This window comes from Phalacrocorax carbo, chromosome 1 (genome assembly GCF_963921805.1).
Source record: "Phalacrocorax carbo chromosome 1, bPhaCar2.1, whole genome shotgun sequence".
Lineage (NCBI taxonomy): Eukaryota > Metazoa > Chordata > Aves > Suliformes > Phalacrocoracidae > Phalacrocorax > Phalacrocorax carbo.
In genome coordinates, this window is record NC_087513.1 from 34,300,078 (window position 1) to 34,318,341 (window position 18,264).

An 18,264-nucleotide genomic window follows, 5' to 3' on the forward strand; every position below is an offset into this window, starting at 1 on the left:
AAGATTCTCCTGGTTTGACAGCCTCTCACCTCTGAAACATCCACATCAATGGAGCTCCAAAGATGAACTCAGTCCCTGAGCCTTCCCCCTCTGACTTCTACCTTCTCCAAATAATCCTACCAATACTTACTGGTTTGGGGATTTCTTAATGTATGTGGGCTTCACATTTTCAGAATTATTTAGCAACGGTGAGGTCTTCAATGCCTGGGTGCATAATTTGACATACTGCAAAAAGGTCCAGGGGTTTCGCTCCTGATCCAGTTTTCAAAAGGTAAACATATGGATGAACCCAGAGAAGTCTTTGTAAAACCTTCACCCTGGATCCTGTTAAGAAAAATCGTTCCCTATTTCGTTTTAAGATGGTGTTCGATCAGCTTGTGATACGAGCAGGTATATGAATTCTATGATATGGCCAACTGCAAAAAACAGAACCAAACGCACCATGAATAACATAACGTTTTTCCAGCTTCCCCCTTGTTATCGGTCAGGATGCTATTAGTGAAGTACCTAATGTGCCTGCTTACAGGGCACGATTTTGATAACGGTCTCTGCCCCTTTCTGCCCAAAGACCCCTAAGCGCCTTCCCCCCAGTTCCGACAGCTCCAGCACCCAGCAGGTGACAGCGGCGAAAGGACTGAGGAAACACGCTGGCCCTAGCCCTGAACCCCCTAGAGCTCACCTTGCCTCAAGTCCAGCGCCCCCGGGCCGGAGCAGCGCAAGGCTGGGAGCCACGGGACGGGCTCGGAGCGGCAGCCGGGGCTCCGGGGCTCCGCCGCCGCCCCCCGCCCGCCGCCCCTCGCCGCCGCCGCCGCCCCCCGCCCGCCGCCCCCCGCCGCCGCCCCGCCTCCGGGACAGGGAGGGCTCGGGGCGGCCTCACCTCCCCGGCGGCGGGAGAGCGGGCGCGGGGGGCCGCAACTTCGGGAAGATGAATGCGGAGAATCAAGATGTGCTGCTGGATCTGGAGGGGGAGGAGGAGGAGGAGGAGGAGGAGGAGGGAGAGGAGGAGGAGGGAGATGATGATGATGATGGTGATGGGGAGACCGGTGAGTAGGGGGCTGGCGCGGGGAGGGTCGTGTGTGTGCCCCCCACCCGGGACAGCGGGGGAAGCGCCGCGGCGGGGGGCGAGCGGGGGGGCTGCAGCCGGGAGAAGGTGCTGGCGGGGCCGGTGTCGGGGCGGGGGGGACGGGACGGACGGACACCTGCTGGCGCCGCGCCCCGGGCACGGTTGTCGCAGGGCCGGGGGGGGGCTGGCAGGCAGGGTGCTGTCACCGCGGCTCACCTCCTTCTGCTACAACTTCTGATGCTTTTCCCGTGGAAAATAGGGGGTCTCTTTGTCTGGGCTGGCGGTTCGTGCCAAGTGGGGCTTCCTCGTGAAGCGGCGTTGCTGGGCTCCTGCTTTCGTAGCATCAGCACAGGCCAGTTTTGCAGAGAAGCGCCAAAAACTTTACCTGTTCCTTTCCCTCTCCTGGGAGGGAAACGCGGGAGGTGGCACAGAAGCAGCACTTTGCACTAAGTGCGATGCCGGAGACCTTTGGTGTCGCAGTGATCCCCCAGCCCAGGCACAGCCGGTGCCAGGGTGCCTTCCTCCCTTGGAAAATGCAAAGAATGCCATCGCCTCCGCACCCCCCCGGGCACGCTGCATCCCCCAGGGCTGAGCCTTACGGCTGGCATCAGCTGCTCGCTCTCCTCTGCTGCCAGACTTGCGTGCCTTCACTTGACAGCTAAGGAAAGGAGAGGGAAAATTACCCCACCCACCCCCCAAAAAAAAAAAAACGTAAGGGAGAAAATTGGCAAAGCATAGAAAGATACTAATTTTGCTGGAAGGAAAAAATGCATATTCTGTCTGCCAGAAATGCAGCCAGTAAAATGACCAGCGAGTTTTAAATTTGAAGACAGTGTATGGAGCCCGGGACAATAACATTTTTATTTACCATGGGAATGAATTCTCTTAAAGTAATTCCAGAAAACAGCCCAAAAGGGGTTGGTTCTCAGCTGGTTGAGACTGAAGGGGTCTATTCATTTCACTAGAGACCCAGATTTACTTCAGTTCACAAGCTGTTTTCAGCTGCAGTACCCAAGATATTCTGAAGTCTTTTATTTCTACTTAACTCATTAAAATGGATCTAACAAACAAGAAATGCAGGCTAATGTCAATTAGACAAGCAAGTAGAAGATAGATTTGTACGTATAAAGTTTACCAAATAAAAAGGGTTCCTGCTCATTATCGTTCAAAAGGTTGTGAATGTTTTTACTGAGAAGTACAGAATTTTGATTTTGTTTTTTAATATTGGGACTGAATTTCTGAATTTGTAAAAAATTCTGGCGGCATTGTCTCTCTCTGATACTCTTGTTGCCTAAATACTCATCCTTAATAATGGCCAATAAAGTTTGCCTCATTTATTCAGCTAGCTCACTCCAAAAGTGTATAAAGTTTGAGCCTCACCCAATGTCTGTGGAAATCAGGGAATGTCTTTCCTCCAACATTACTAGCTTTTGTTTCAGATGCTGTGGGAGTATCCCTTGCTTTATAGTAATAGTCCAAAGACAAATTCGGTTTTCCGTACAAAGTGAGGCAGAGGAATCATTTGACACCACTCCCCAAATTAAAGGGTGGATCAGCCCTGCAATGTATTAATCAACACATGCCTTTTTCTTTCCATTCTTCACCCCAGAGAACAACTACATTGTTTCCTACCCATGACTCTGTCAAATTCGGGGTTAGTTCAGCTCCCAGAGCCAGCAAATCATGAGCTGCATGTTCTGCTTGCAGGATACAGCATTTTGGAAAAAAACACATGCTATGTGGCAAAATTGACTAAAAATTGAGCAGTGATGATTTCATGAGTTGTTATGGAAAGCCTGTTACGCAGTGCCCAGCTGTCACGTTTGCTATTCTGCCTTGCAAAATACAAGCGTAAGAGTCTTGAGGTTTTTACGTTAGGTATAATTACATGAGCGCTATTTTATTAGTCTGAGAAACTTGTAAATCATCCATTTACCTCCAGTTTTATTGTACCACTTGCATCTGCATTTTTTTCCCAAGAAAGCCATTTCTGCTTTAGCAAGTAAGTAGGATTTCTGAATTCATTCCAGTTCTATTCAAGGTCAATCCCAAGTGTTTATAACTCATCAGGAAAGCATTATTACGGCATATCGAAGTTGTAGTCATGGCACATAAAGGGAGCGCTCTGGCTCGTAATTGGCATACAGTTGCTTTTGGTTATCCACGCTGATGACTAGCAAACCGCTCACGTCAGAAGCAGACTTAGGCAGGAGTCCAGAGAAAGAGCTGGACTCCTGAGTCCCAATCCACAGGAAGGTACCACAAACACGCTGCCGGCCATATGTAGCTTTGAAATGGGTTGTTTCGGTCAGACTTGTGCTTAAGGAAGAAAGTCTTGTCCTAAGGTTAGGCTTTTTTGACAAGCTGAAACCCTTTTTTTTCCCAGTGCTTAAACAAGATGGACAACTTTTTGAGTCAGACTGTTTTCAAGAGGATTGTTACATTAGTGGCATCAATTTGTTTCTGAGGTATCTTGTTACCAGGCAGAAATGATGGGAAGGACATTGACCTGCGGTTGCCACAGTATTTAAAATTCTCCAAACCCATTATTTTCTGCCTAGAAACTGTCAGACAGTTCCATAAACTGTAAAGTTTTTCTTTCCCTGGTGCCAAACCTCATACCATATCTAAATTAGTTTGCTTGTGCTTTGGGATTTACAGAATATCTGAGTATGCTTTCCAGAAAAATTAACTTTTGCAGACAATGCCGAGAGACATCCACTCTGACTAACCATTCTGCATGAAATACTTTTCCCTTCAATGGGGTATGTTAGCATCTTGCTCACTCTTGTCTTGGTTTTGCTCAGATACATCTCCTAGATGTTCCTTGAGCCTTGAGTGTACAACATTTTCCCATCTTTTGACACTGCTGCAGTAATCATCAAGCCATGCTTTATGGATGACCAAGAAATGATGTTCATATGTTAACCTTTTTCTTGTCACACAATGTAGATACTGTGCTGATGAGGGTTCCAGCTCTTCTTTCTGAAAAGGATTCTATGCAGTCGTTCAGCACGTTTTTAAACTACAATAAAAATGTACAACAGTGCTGACTCACTCAAGCAACATTATTTGTGGAGTTGCTGCCTAAAATAGCCAGTTTTGTGCAGCCCGCTGTACAACTGGAACCCTGTCCTAAGAAGTGACGTTGTAATCCAAATAGTGAAGAGCAGGCATAGCTATTCTTCACCTCCTTACTTTTGCTCACTGTACTGTTCCCTGCTTGTTTCCTCATGGCATGTACTGAATTTTATCATATTGCCTGCCTAAAGCTTCTATTTTTTCTGACTCCATAGCTTCATTAACTTGACCTGCTTCTCCTATGACCCTACAAATATTACCAATATCATATACTGTACTCCAATATGAATGTACAGTATACCAATGGTGTTCTACAAATTACTCCAGTGTTTGCTTTCATGATGCTGTGAAATGGTCAATTTTCAATAGAAGTCTTCTAAAGGCAATGGGAAGTCTGAACAGTTAGATTTCTTGATTGAAAAATGTGGCTTTGCCCTGCAGTTTATTATCTGTAATCCCCACACTGTAGGAAATTTAAAAGTGGACTACATGGCAGCAGGTGCAGGGACCAGATCTGATAATTGTATAACATGCAAGGCTTTGTAAGCAGATCCTTTAAAAAAATATATTTCCTGAAAGGACAATATCTTGCTTTTCAGTCTACCTACAGCAATGAGTAAGACTGTCCCGGTCCACTCTTAGCACACCTGGTTTTCTTCTCCTTTTCTCCTCTGTCTTGTAATCAACCTAAAAATTATTGGGGCGCATTTCAAGTCACCCACTGTCCTGAAGAAGGCTCTGGGATGGATATGTCTGATAAGCTGAGAATCAAGAATTTCTGCTCCCCAATTCTGTGCTCTGTTTGCAACAATGTTCTTGTACATGTGCTTCTAGGAGACGAGGAACAGGAACAAGCAGGAATGTAGACCTGTGTCTCATTTATTCCGGTTTGCTATCGAGGCAGCGAGAGGTTCTTCATGGTGAGCTGGGACTTGTACAGGTCCAGGAAATGCTGCCCTGTAATACTGCTCAAAATTTAAACTATCTTTCATGCTTGCATGTCCTTCCTCTTATATCTGTAACCCTGAAGGTTTACCTACATTTCTTCCTGTCTTCATACTTCAGTAATTTTATTTTTGACTTTCTGCCCACTTCACTTTCACCGAATCCAAGCCACGCAGGGGTAACAGCCTTGTCACCGAATACGGTTGGATTTGACAGTACACTGCTGGTACCACTCACTTTTTCATTCTAATTTTATTATTTTTGTACAAAACTACTAAAAAACACATAGTGAGAGTATAAATATTTAACTACAATATAATTACTGTTTTGCAGCTATTTATAATTCATAAACTCTGGAGGAGATCAGAGTATTTCAAGAATCAGGCAGGAATTTAGGAAACATAAACTTCAGAAATTTTTCAGATCTTTCTCTTTTTAAAGTGTTTCTACTCTAACAGAATTCTCAGTTCTCCCTTAGAAACTTCCTGTACTTTGCAAGTATTCTTCATGCCTGTATTTTAGATTAAGCTGTACTGAACATATGAGTGCGGTTTACAGATAATTCTGCAATCTGTAGGATGGACTTGTTATCTGCCATTGTATCAACATGTGCCATTTGCACTACTTTAACAGTAATAGTTTTGTTTCTTTCCCTGGTTAAGTCATTAATTTTATGTCAGATATTTATCACAGGTGATTCTTTAAAGTTTTTCCTCTATTTACACAGTCCAAAAGTTCTTTCAAAAGGAAAAATACCCTATACACAATTATTCTCAACATCTTAGATTTTTTTTAATTGACTTTTCAAGCATTATCATTTGTAAAAAAGAAAACTTATTAAAATTGATGCATGGGAAACAACCAGGTTTGTGTTACATGGTACAGAACTCCAGCAATTCCATACTGTTACAGTTATTGAAAGTAATGCAATCAAAAACTCACAAAAAAATGTCCTAGTATCAGCTGATTTGCAGCTTAGGCAGTATAGCAAACCACAGGTATAGAAAGCCTGAATTTCAGGAGACCAGAGACAAGGAAGGGGTGATCTATGCGTGCCATAGCAGATGTTGTTCAGTCTGCACCTCACACAAATGGATCTTTCAAAAGTGGTTAAAGATGGGTTATGAATAAGATCTGTTTCTGTACGCACAGTAAGTTCAACAAAGTAGTTATCATTTAAATCACCTCATCCTAGTATTTCTTGGTACCTGCCATTTCCTAGGAAATGATGGATTGCATGCTGTGGAACTGAGGTCTAGTTTGCCACTAGACATGTGGCAAACCCCAAGGGAGAACTGATACTAACACCGATGTTGTTTGCTGTGGTAAAAAAAAAAAAGCAACAAACACAAGGGTACTTTTGTACGAGATCCATTACCTGTCATAAATTAGTCTTTGTAATGCCTTCCTTTATGCTTATCCTTTATAAAGAACAATGGACTTTTTTCTTTTATTGTTTTTTGTTTGGGGTTTGTTGTTTTGGGGTCTTTTTTTAGTTTGAGATGCTACATTCTTGTACCCCCCTAAAAAAGTTAAATAAAAAAGCATTAACCTAAGTTTGGGATTAACCAGGGTAGGTCAGGAAAAAGGCTTGCTCGTTTCTGTGCTTTATAAATAATGCACATATATCCTGTGCTTGACATGAGAAGATCTTTGAAAAAGCTGTTGCAGGCTTGAAGCTTCTGGAGCCGTTGCAGGTGCATGTTTAACAAGATAATGTATTTAGTCGTGTGTGAATGTCAAGGCAAGGCACTGAGGAACAGTGCCATGGGTTTGGATTGTTCATTGTTCTTATATTCAGAAAACAAGGGTGAGGACAGAAATATGCAAGTATGCATCTCTGTATCCTAATGAATAGAAAAAATCAGCTTGCTTTTGCTGGACTGTCACTATTGCTTCTGTGCATGTCTCTGGCGTGGTCCTTTCTAACAGTCTGAAGTATTGCTCTATAGAATAGACATGCTATTAAACTGATATCTGATTGATGTTTTTAATATAAGATTTAAAAAAATAATTTCACCAAGGCATGGGACTAATATTGCTTGTGACTTTTTGAGGGGTTTTTATTCAAATCCAGGCTCCCTGTGAGTGTAGGTAGAACAGTTTTGCCACTGAAGAGTGTGTGTCTTCATCTACTGCACTGGCCGCGATGAGAGCCCACTTGGACACTGTTAACATCTTGTGTTAGGGTTCAGGTCTGATCAATCTGGAAGTTGAAGTGAAAGCCATAGGCCGTAATGTCACAAACGGATCAAACCAGCATAAATTGGCTTGGCTATCAGAAGAACTATTCCCCCAACAACGGCCTTACAGCTGCAGCTTAAGTCTTCGTGGCATTGTGGCCTTATTTTTCATTGCGGTGTATCAGTGGCAGCGTGGTAGGAATGCAAGGCTGTAAAGGCCACTGTACCCTTTATCTTATTACTGCCAGTGTCTTCTGTGGGAAATGGAAACTGGCATTCATGCCAATTGTCATCAAACGATAGATTTTGCTTGATAGTCAGTCTAAGAATGCAAACATCTGACTACAGAATCCTTTGTCTTCTCCACCCATCATGCTTCACTCCCGCACCCCACATCGCTCTGAAGGCTTTGTGACAGGAGGAGTGTCTTGATTGCTTCTTGAGGAATTAAACAGGCATTTGAAATATATTTTTGCTTGCTTCAGTGAAATTATCTCTAACTGTTGTTCTCACCTATCCTAAACTCAAGCATTTGCTAACAACAGTAGACAGGTAGGCACAATTCCCCCCATGGACTTCAGAAGTGAGATCCTGAAGCATCGCTAGAGCTAATTAGAAAAACATCCTCAACCTCAGGATGGCTTGATTTAATCTTTGAAGAGTACCTATTCCTCTGCAGGATTCAGAGTCACTCCCCAACCTCCTTATGTACACATGGGGTACCTTCCCCAAGGAAGTCAAGGGCTGCGCTCAGGCCCCACATTTGTATATGCATGATTTCATACACCGCTCATGCAAAGCTAACTCAGCTAACACAGTTGGTGATTTATCAGGGATGGGCTGCTGAGTGGCAAAGTGTAGGGAATGGCAAAGATTTACACTTTGATTAGCATGAGGCTACCCAGCAGATAGTCTCCCATCGCATGATACCACTGAATGGGAGTGTAATCCCTTTTTCACATTCGTATCCTGCATCCATGTCAGAGCAGCTTCCCCTTCACCAACCTTCGGTTCCAAACCTTATCAATATAGATGGTCCGTCTCCTCTGCAGCAATTGACCTGTTGAAGGGCATAATGTTACTGAATGCAAAGTAGGCAGAGTTGAGGTAGCTTCGCTAATGAAAATAGCCACATTAATACAATGTATGTGTTATGTTTGTGAAAGTGTAGGATTCAGACTGGCATAAACCCCATTAGCAGGAAGAACCAGAAAGACCAAATGGTTTTGGAAAGAGACTACATTTAAACATCTTTAATGAATACCAGATTCAGACTGGAAAATTAACAAAAATGTATTAAAACACAAAGTGACTGAACTTTAAGCAGTGTAGTTACAAGTCTGCTGGAGCATTAACATTCTTTAATTGATTTTATGCCTCATGTGGTAGAAATTGCAGCTTAGTTTCAAAATATTGTGTAAAGGCTGAATATGATTGAACCCTTCATTTGAGTGTTTACACTAAATAATTTCCAACTAAACGACTAATCATTAATATTCTTTAGACATAACTGAAAAGCAAAGTTTTGTAGGAACTGCCACCAATAGCAGATTTTGCTTTGCTTTTATGTTTTCCTTTCCTTTCAGTTCTTTGTTGATGGATTTCCCCTGACCCCATTAATCTGGTTAGTCAGGTTCTCTGGCATTTTTTAGGTGTGCTTTATAATGGGACAGTAAATATTTGCATAGGAGACTGCTTACAGTACAGTCATCAGTATGAGCTGCTGTGCCAGTGTTGTTGTGTAGGAAACAGCCACCACCTCTGTTCTGTTCAAGTGCTGTTTGAGAGCAGTTGCCGCAGCAGTCTAAATGTCTTGACAACTTGAGTGTCCATGGTGTGTTTCTGTCCTGTAGAAACACCCTAGAAAGCTTTGGCGGATCTTTTGCTAAGGAATCTGACTTTCAGAGTGTCTACAGGAAGATCTTGGTCCACTGCTGCAGCAGAGAGCCATGACTGGTCCCTCAACCTTTACTACTTTGGGACATTACAGTCAGATGAGGAATCTTCACTGGGTAGGGAAGAGAATTTGGAATGAAGAATGGGAACAAGAAGCACTTGTGATCAGATACACTGAGTCTCCTGTGCTGTGGTGCTGCCAGAGCTAATGCGTTTTGGTCAGGAGAAGGGAACGAGATTAGTGACTTTTCTGTGGGCGAAGGATTGTGTGTTCTTTCCTTCCTTTGTGGGAGGAATATTTAACTGAGAAAATGTCATCTGGATTGCAGATCAGGGTGGAAAATATGAGAGCCGATTATAAAATGTTGTTGGTGTAGCAATCCTGCTGAAGTTGCTGGGAACTGATATTAGCAATCCAAGGACATGCTGCTGTGATCTGGCACAGTGGAGGAGTTGAAGAGCCACATCCTGCCTGTGGAGAAGCTGGAGTCTGTTGCTGTCAGTGGATGGAGCCTGAGATAAGCACCAAAGACTAGAACTTAGATCAGTGAAGAGGCTCCTGTAGCACAGACCAGGGTCTTGACTGAAGGGTCTGGTAAAATAAGATGTGTCAAAGAGATGGAACGAGTAAGGAGGTGGATAGAAGTAAAGGCAAAATATCCATTGAGACCTGGGTGCAGACTAAAAAAGAAAGTAAGTAAAAGGGAAAGAGGAAGAACTCTGACAGTGTTCATAAAGGTAAAGCTGTCCAGCGCAGCTATTCACCTATTTATCTGGTCAGGAACTCATAAGCAGTGGCTTAAAGATTCTTTCAAGGCAGTTCATAGGAAAATAAGCTACGGCATGGAACTAAGGTAATATAACCATGGGTGCAGTGAATTGAAGTAATTAATCTGTGGCATTTTCATGCATATTTTTAATCTACAGTAAGATCACAATGTGTTCATAGGTAATTTATCCAGAAAGAAAAAAAGACTATATTTATACCATTAATTATTTGCAAAAAAATTTCCACTGCTTTAGGTTTGACACTGCAGTTAGTGATAATAACATTTAACAAAACAAGACTGAGATGATGATCCAGAGGGCTCTAGCATTGCCAGAGAGTTTTATTAGTTTTTGTGCAATATTACTAAAATTATTAGTGTTCTCTTTCTATGTGTTTTTCCTTAAGTAGTCTAATGGTGTTTTTGTAGGCATTAATGAAAAAGGATGAGGTCAAACAATGCACACTTTATAAGCCCTTGTGAGCAGTCCCATCGACTAGAGTGGGAATAGCATTATTTTTATAAATGCTATTCATAGTAGGGAATGCAGAACTAGTCCCTAATGGAGGAAATATCTTTATTAAATCTTTCATCATCTCCATATATACTGATTTACTCTAGGAAAAATAATTAAATTCATTTAATTATTCTGCTGTCTATAAAAGACAAGGAGGAATCTGCACAAAAGGACAGTTTAATCTATAAACTGATGGCTGTGCTTAAGACAAACAGCCCAGCAAAAACTCCTACAATATTTGGTAAGACTTAAACATGTTATGTATTATTAAAAAAAAAAAATCAATATGAGCTGGAGAATAAATGAGTCAATGCTGAATTTTTTTTAAATTATTTTTTTTCTAACTTGTTCCTTGCTGATAATGAAGTGAGGAGAGAAGGAGCTTCAGGGGCAACGCAGTCTTGCCAAATAGAGCTCCAGATGTGTTTTTTTTTTTTAAGTATATTGGTATTCACAAGAATGGCAAAGCTCTCTCTTAGGCCTCTTATGCACAGAAGAAGGTGGCTTTAGGTAGAAGTTGGTTATTAAGGTGCAGCTGTTAGAAGAAAAATCTGAAGAGTCCTTCAATTGCTAAAACTGCAGAGTATTTTCTGATTAGGAAACAAAAGTATACTATTTATTTCTAAACTCTGGGTTCAACACTAGGAATGCTTACACGACCATTTGCATCTACAAACACAAAGTAGCTCAAAAATGCCTGTAGGTTTTGACTTTAAACTTAATATTTTCATACTCAAAGTAATTAAAAGTATCTTTTTAGGACCCTCCTGTAAACACACTGTATAACAGCTGAGTGTAGGAAATACTTTAAAGCAAACATTCTGAGAAACTCATTACAGAAATTCAAATGTATCTCCTTGGAGACATGTAAATTTAAGAGCAATGGGTATAATTTTATAAACATATTTCAAATTTAAGATTTCTAATTAGATAACTCATTGATCCATAGGCATTGAAATCTAACCAAACAGCAATTTGCAATTACAATTTTGGTTAATCATTTCAGTTCCCATGAAAAGGCTCCACAGCTGCCTGGAGGCTTGACATTGGTGAGGAGCACCATGGGATCAGCCTGACTGCTAAAAAAGCTGTGTTTGTAGCTTGGGGCAACCACTGCGCATGGGCTGCCCTCCTATAAAACACACTGAAGGCAAGGTATATTTGTTCCCCATGTTATTGGCCAATAGTTTTGACAGTATGCGCGGGGTTGATCTTGGCAAGTCTATCTCATGGCAAAAGCAGCTTGTCTTCTTTATATTTCCTGCCTAAGGACAGCTGATTTGGGTTAGTTGCTCTGGGATAGGAAAAAAACCCAACCTTGCATTATTTTAAGCAATGAAGAGAACACCTTCGGGTTCAAGAAGGCACTCAGGGACTGGCAGAAGTCCAGGTGCATTTGTGCAATGATGTGCTTCGGCGCTGGAGCAGGTGAAAAAACAGCTTATCACACTCTTGACCAGAGGGCTAATTCTACAGTCCTCACCAAAAGGTTAGGTCACAGCCCTTCAGCAAATCAGCCTTCAGAGACAGGCACGTTTATTAGGCCAGGTTCTGGGCACGCATGTGATTTAGGCAGGAAAGGTGAAGTGCTTGCACAAAAATGATAAATAGCTTACGCTGCTTCTTGGTTTTATCCATTGTACCTCTTAAAATACCAGCAATATTATGGTTTAACAGAGCTGATTTAAGTTAGATCTCACTAACAACTCACCTGAAATTTCTCAGGGAAAGAAAACACATATAAACAATGGCATTTTATGATGTTTGGACCCAAGCAGTGTAGTGCTTCTGGTAGCTGTTACACTGCCAAAATTTCACATACACCTCTCAGCTGATGTTAGGAATCTTGATTTTTGCAGCATTAACTGCAGTTTGCTCCTATAGTCCTCACACAACAGCATATACTTCTGAGGTAGCAGGCTGCTGCTCACCTCTGTGCACCAGTCTGTGTAGGGACGTATCACAAGCCAAAGACGACACAAACACGAGAACAATCCTTTTGAGTGAAGTGGAACTGTCAGCATCCATGAAGTTATTTAAGTGTGTAAATGTTGCACTCTCAGCCCCCAGAGACCCTATATTGCTGTTCAGAGTGGGTTTTTTTCAGTGGGTTTTTTCAGCGGTTCATCTTCCAAAGTTATTGATGGTGGAAGGATAAATATCTCTCTGAACAATGGTACTCCATTTATCAGTTGTGGCTGGTGTATCCTTGTCTTTCTTTTTTGTTTGTTTTCTCTGAGTTTAATTAAATGTTTGGGGGATAGATGTTTATCCTGCACTCTAAGATAAGACCAAATATGCCTGTCAGAGGAGTTTCTGCATCTCTCACTGCGTACAGTTCACTGAACAAGCCCAGTGACCACTCTCCTCACCAAGATGTTCCTCAGGAACACCTTGCAAACAAAACTAAGCTCTGGAGAAATCCTGTTTCATTTCAGGAAAAGTCTTGCAGTTCTTTTTCATCCCTTTCACTATTTTCTTCACCATTGTATTTTGTTACCTTTAGGGTCAGTGATTCTCTTGGCCTTTGTAGTGCTGAGTTTGACTCCATATGAGCAGGCCTGGCTCATGCAGACCTGGCTCATGTCACTCATGCCACTCAGAAGTGACATAAGGTGCTCTCAGGGTCCAGACTGCACCAGACAGCCGAAGTGCCACTGTGTAGCAAACAGGGCCAGAGGATTCATGCAGTGATTTCATGTTTCAAGGATTGCTCCACTTTGCAAATATTAACCTAATCCAAAATCTGTGGTGACAGGAAAGGTGGCCATTGAAATCCAGCTGTGTGAGTTCAGCATGAACGTATCCCATCACTGCTATGTGCAGCAGGGGACGGATACAGCAAGTACCTACAGCATTTAAGGTTTTGTCTATGTAGAATGCAGGTCAAAAACATAATAAATAAGATTACAAAGTTGTTCTTTTACATGAGCAGGCAGATTTCTAACTGTGATAGTGTAGGGAACTGAAGTCTACAGAAGTGAAAGAATGTATATTTGATATTTTAAAAATTCCTTGCAGTCTAGTCAGCGAAGTTTACTTTCAGAGATGTTGAAATATTGAATTATTCTGGGAATCAGCACTGTGCTTTTTCCCTTTGTCTCTGCAAGTGTATGAGCAGAATTTTCTACTTTTATTAACTCAACATGTTTGATCCATTTCATAATGCAAGGGAAATGAAAGTGCCATTACTTTTCTAAATGTGGGGTTTTCCATATCAGTGGACCCTCATCTGACATGTCACCTTGACGTGGGACAGTAAGAAGTCAGGCAAGGCAAATCTCAGCTAAAGGTTTTGGTCTCAAAGGTATATCCCTGCTTTTTAGAATGTATATTGCTATTAAAATCAGTAGAGATGTTTTGCATTGTTCATTCTAGGCACAAAAATATGGCTTGGAGTTCAGCTGTCCCACTTCAAATATTCCTCAAGTGTGTGATATTTTTGGTTTTCATTAAAAGCTAGGTTGTGTCTCTTGCAGAGAGCTCAGAGGTGAGGCCACCAGAGATGCTCTGCCTGGGACTCCCTCTCTCAGTCCCCTCGGTGTGGATTACAGAATGGCTGGCTCAGCTAACGCTGTCATCTCCTTGCTGTCTCTTTTTGGTGTTTGCTACTCCTGAAGCCCTCTTCCCCTCCTCCTTCTCTGTCCCACCTCCACCATGGCAAGGAAGAGCAGCAGATTGATTCATGTGCTGCAACATCTCCATCAACCTGTTATTCTAAGGACTTTCAAGAAAACTAATAACCAGTTAGAAGGGCTGAGTGCTAAATCCCTCCAAAAATGGAATTTGCATTAAAACTTAAAGCTCTAAATATAATGTCACTGTGAGTTTTGTTTTATAAATACAGTTAAGCCTAAAAAAAAAAAAGCCTAGAGAAAGTGGATATTGGTTTGTCTTTGTATTCTTCTGTTTCTATACATTTGCTTGCAGCGTTTGTTTCACAGCTTGTGTAGTTTTCAGTAAGTTATAAATGAGTATGTCCATATGTCAAGTTCCATATGTGAAATCCATACTTAGGATAAAGTGTAAAGAGAAAATTTTCTTGATGGATTTACTGGATCCTAATTTGTTGTCTGTTTTAAGAGATCTACTTGATATAATTCTATCAGTCTGCAATTCAGTAAAACCTTTGGAGCTGAGAAATTTTTTCACCTTCAGCCAGAAGTTGGAGTTGACACAGGAGATAGGAGGTAAAATCTGCTGGCTTGTGTTAAAGGGATCAGACTGGGTGACCTCATTGGTACCTTCTTGCCTTACAGTCTGTGAGCTAGATTCACACATTTTGAAAGGTCATTTTTCTTCCCCTCCACGCAAAAAATAGAATCTGCAGTAAAGCCACTGTGGTCTCCTTAAAAATAACCCAAAACTCAGCATAGCCAATGTCAAGGGATTATGACTAGCCTCCTAACAGCCCATCACGCTTGCTTTTTCCCTACCGTTATAATGAGATGTGTAAGCAATCTTACCTAAGCTTAAATGAAAACCAACTCTGTAGAGGCTGCTTGGTTTTTTTTAATCTGAAAACTGATTTTCTCTCTTACTTCCACAGTTTTGAAGAAATGGATTAGAATCTCAGTGGAAATGAGCTTGTAAAGAGGGGTATGGCTGGGTCTTAGCACTGGTTGTACTCTCATGAAGCTCTGTAATGTTGTATGAAATGAGCAAGCCCGCTGTAACCGCCATCTGGTATGTTCATAACATTGTAAAACAGTTTAGCAGGACTCGTTAGAGACACCAAAGTAAAATGTCTTTCCTTGCTTTCCAAAGCAAAGCTTGCATCTCCTCTTTTGTGGGCTTTTTATAAGAGTTTCATGGAATTACACTGTAGTATAGGTGAGATAGGAGGAAAACAAGAGAATTTATGTTTGGCTTTTACCGTGTTATTCTTGCTCCTTGGTTTTGTTACAGCTGAACGGTATATAAAATTCAAAGGCAGTCATTTTTTCATCGCGTCATTAGTGTATAGTCCTAACTAATTTTTGCTTCCTCCTGAGATAAGCTATCAAAATACCTGTTTTCCACATTTTTATGCTACCTGCCAATCGAAAGGAGACCTGTACTTTAAAATTCACCTGCATTCTTTCCTGACAAGTTCTTAGATTGAATTTACTCACTCTGGGATTGCTAATCTTATAGGAGGATGCCACAATTGTTAGAGAAATCTAGAAATGGCACTTTACACCACACTATCGTGCTTTGGTGGGTCTAAAGCTGCCTTCAGTGTTCCTGCTCTGAAAGACCTATTCACAATGGTGGTGGGTGGCCGTGCTGAAATCTGAAGTGTGACATTACCCAGGGAATGACCCTTCTACATGTGTTGCTGATAAGCACAAATCTGAGGGTGACATAATATCTAGATACCCGATACATTATTAACATGTTTGCACACCAAGCACTCAAAAAGCTCTCATTATCCCATGGGCAGCACTGTTGATACTCTTCCTCAGGTATCTACAGTGTCTGCCTCAAGTGTGTAGTAATACAAAATATATCTGAGAAGATTTCTACTGTGCCACCTCATGGAGTGGAGGGGAACCAAAACTTACTGGGCCTCACTCTTACCAGTGCCAAGAAGTGTAAGCAGCAGTTGCAGGTTCAAAAGGTATAGAAAGAAATTAATGAATTAAAAAGCCATGAGATGATCTAAAATAAAAAGATACTGCTTCTGTCTGATGTATACCATGGGAGCTTCACTGCCTCTGTGCCCTCATCTTACACTTCAGAACATGGAATGGCGTTTTTGGCCTAGAGCACCACTGGCCTCTCTTGGGGACAGGAGGCTGTGCTGGGTGGACCATTGAGATGATCCATAAGCACATTCTCATGTTCTTATGTGCCCTTGCTCTTCTTTGGCTACAGACACACTCTGTTTCTTAAAAATCCTGTGCAAAACCGGTGAACAGCCTTACAGTCAAAAGGCAAGGCAAGAACTTGGACAGAAGGCAAGCTATAGGCCAAAGACTCCATTATAACATAAAGTTGAGGACTGGGAGCAGGCAATCTGTCCAAGGACAGAATCCAGGACCTAGCTGATGCTAAGGCCTGCCGCTGGATGACCACAGGCAAGTTGTGAGTTTCCTTCTTACATCTGATAGACAGGGCAAGCCACCAGCCAGGCTCACAAGCCAGATCACAGAACACCCATCCCAACAAGAGGGTGATTGCAGCCAAAGGTGTGGTCTGACGGCGTGGCATTACCTTGGGAAGCTTGTAGCATTACAAACTCTGCCTAAGCTCAAGCTTTGGTGTGGTAAATGTGCAATGCCTGATCTGTGCATTCATGTCACCTAGCCAGGATATTCAGCACGGCATTCTCTCTCCAAAGGAATCCATTGCATTTTTCCTTCCTTGTCATGTAAGAGGACTGAAATGACTGTTGAGATCTTACCTCCTTCTACTTCCAGGTTCACAAAGTCCAGGGAAAAATGTTTGTGATCACTCTGGAGTTTGTTTTTATTGCCTTCATATTTTCCAGATGTGTTTGTGTGTAAGTTTCTTGAGTAAGTAGTTTTACAGGCATCTATTTATTTTTCTTTAGTTTTGTAGTGGACTTTCAATGCCAGGCAGGGAGACCACATTCTTCTTTTCTATCAGCCTGCCCACATTACCGTTACTAGAATGCTGTTTGCACACATGCATCGTTCTTTTAATTCCTCTTTTCCCAGAAAGTAATTTAGAAACCTCTGTGTCTTCAAAGCCACAGCTGTTTGTCATGAAGCTGTCAGACCTTGCCCAGCTGTAGTTAGTGGGTATGATTAATTGAACTGTCAGCAGAATCCAGAACTTTTTATTCAATGATTGCAATAAGCTAAAACACAGACAGGGTTTGGGGTTTTTCTTCTATCATGGTACAGAATTTACACTAATTACATTATTCTGAACTGACTTTTAAAACTTAATAGATTTTATATGCAAGTTGCTATGGAAAAGTGTCCATAGTTATTATGATTACTTTTTCTTACAGTGCATTTTGAAATTACTCAGCAGCAGCAGAGTGCTCCTACACATGGGCCACTAACCAAATTGTCTGATTAGGTGAAACTGTAGACTTTAAGCAAAGTTTCCTCATGCCAAATTGCAGTAATAATTGTTCCATTGCTTCTGCTCAAGGGAATCTCTCAAAAGCTTCAGATATAATTTCATTTCTAAACTGACTGTATAATTAAGTAATACAGTATAGCTAGCAGTAATTGTTCTCCATATTTAAATGCAAATATTACCAGTTACCAACAGGAGCCATAGGATCCCTAATTGGCTGTGGCTAGTTATATATTATGTCTAAAAATGTTAACATTAAGGTTGTGAAGTCAAGCACTTAGAAGTTGGGCAATGTCAGCATTAATGTTGCCCAGGCAACTTCAATTTTTCTGCCATTTCTTTGCATGCATGTTACAGCTTTTAATTACACAATCATACTGTTCTTTTTTTCCTCTTAAGTCCACTGCCTCATTCAGTAAACTGGTAGTAATTGCAGAATTCTTTTTATCTTCCTCAATAAGAGCATGGCTCCAAGCCTTGTTTAAGTGAAATTATCCAAGCCTTGCACAGCATACATTTTCATTCCTTTCCTCCTCCATGTTTCTGTGTGCTTTTACCACATCTGAGCACTATATCCAACAGAGATGCAAGTGTCAGGTGGCCTAACTCCCTTTTTAGGGAGAGCTGGAGTTTCAGGAATCCAGACCCCCATGAGAGGAATGCAGGCTGCTGAAGTGATAAGATGTGGGGAATATAAAACACTTCTGAATGCCTTGTGCAAAGACATGGTGCTGAACAGAGACACCCACATGCCACCGGCAGGCTTCCCTAGAA

At 41.7% G+C, this 18,264-nt stretch overlaps 1 protein-coding gene across 1 annotated transcript in view; it reads left to right on the forward strand.

Moving 5' to 3' along the window:
- Positions 1 to 925: 925 nt before the first annotated feature.
- ANO6 (anoctamin 6) overlaps positions 926 to 18,264 on the forward strand; it is an 80,116-nt gene continuing 62,777 nt past the window's right edge. Inside the window, exon 1 of the mRNA XM_064467752.1 lies at positions 926 to 1,043. Coding sequence (XP_064323822.1) covers positions 926 to 1,043 — 118 coding nt within the window. The remainder of the gene's footprint in view (positions 1,044 to 18,264) is intronic.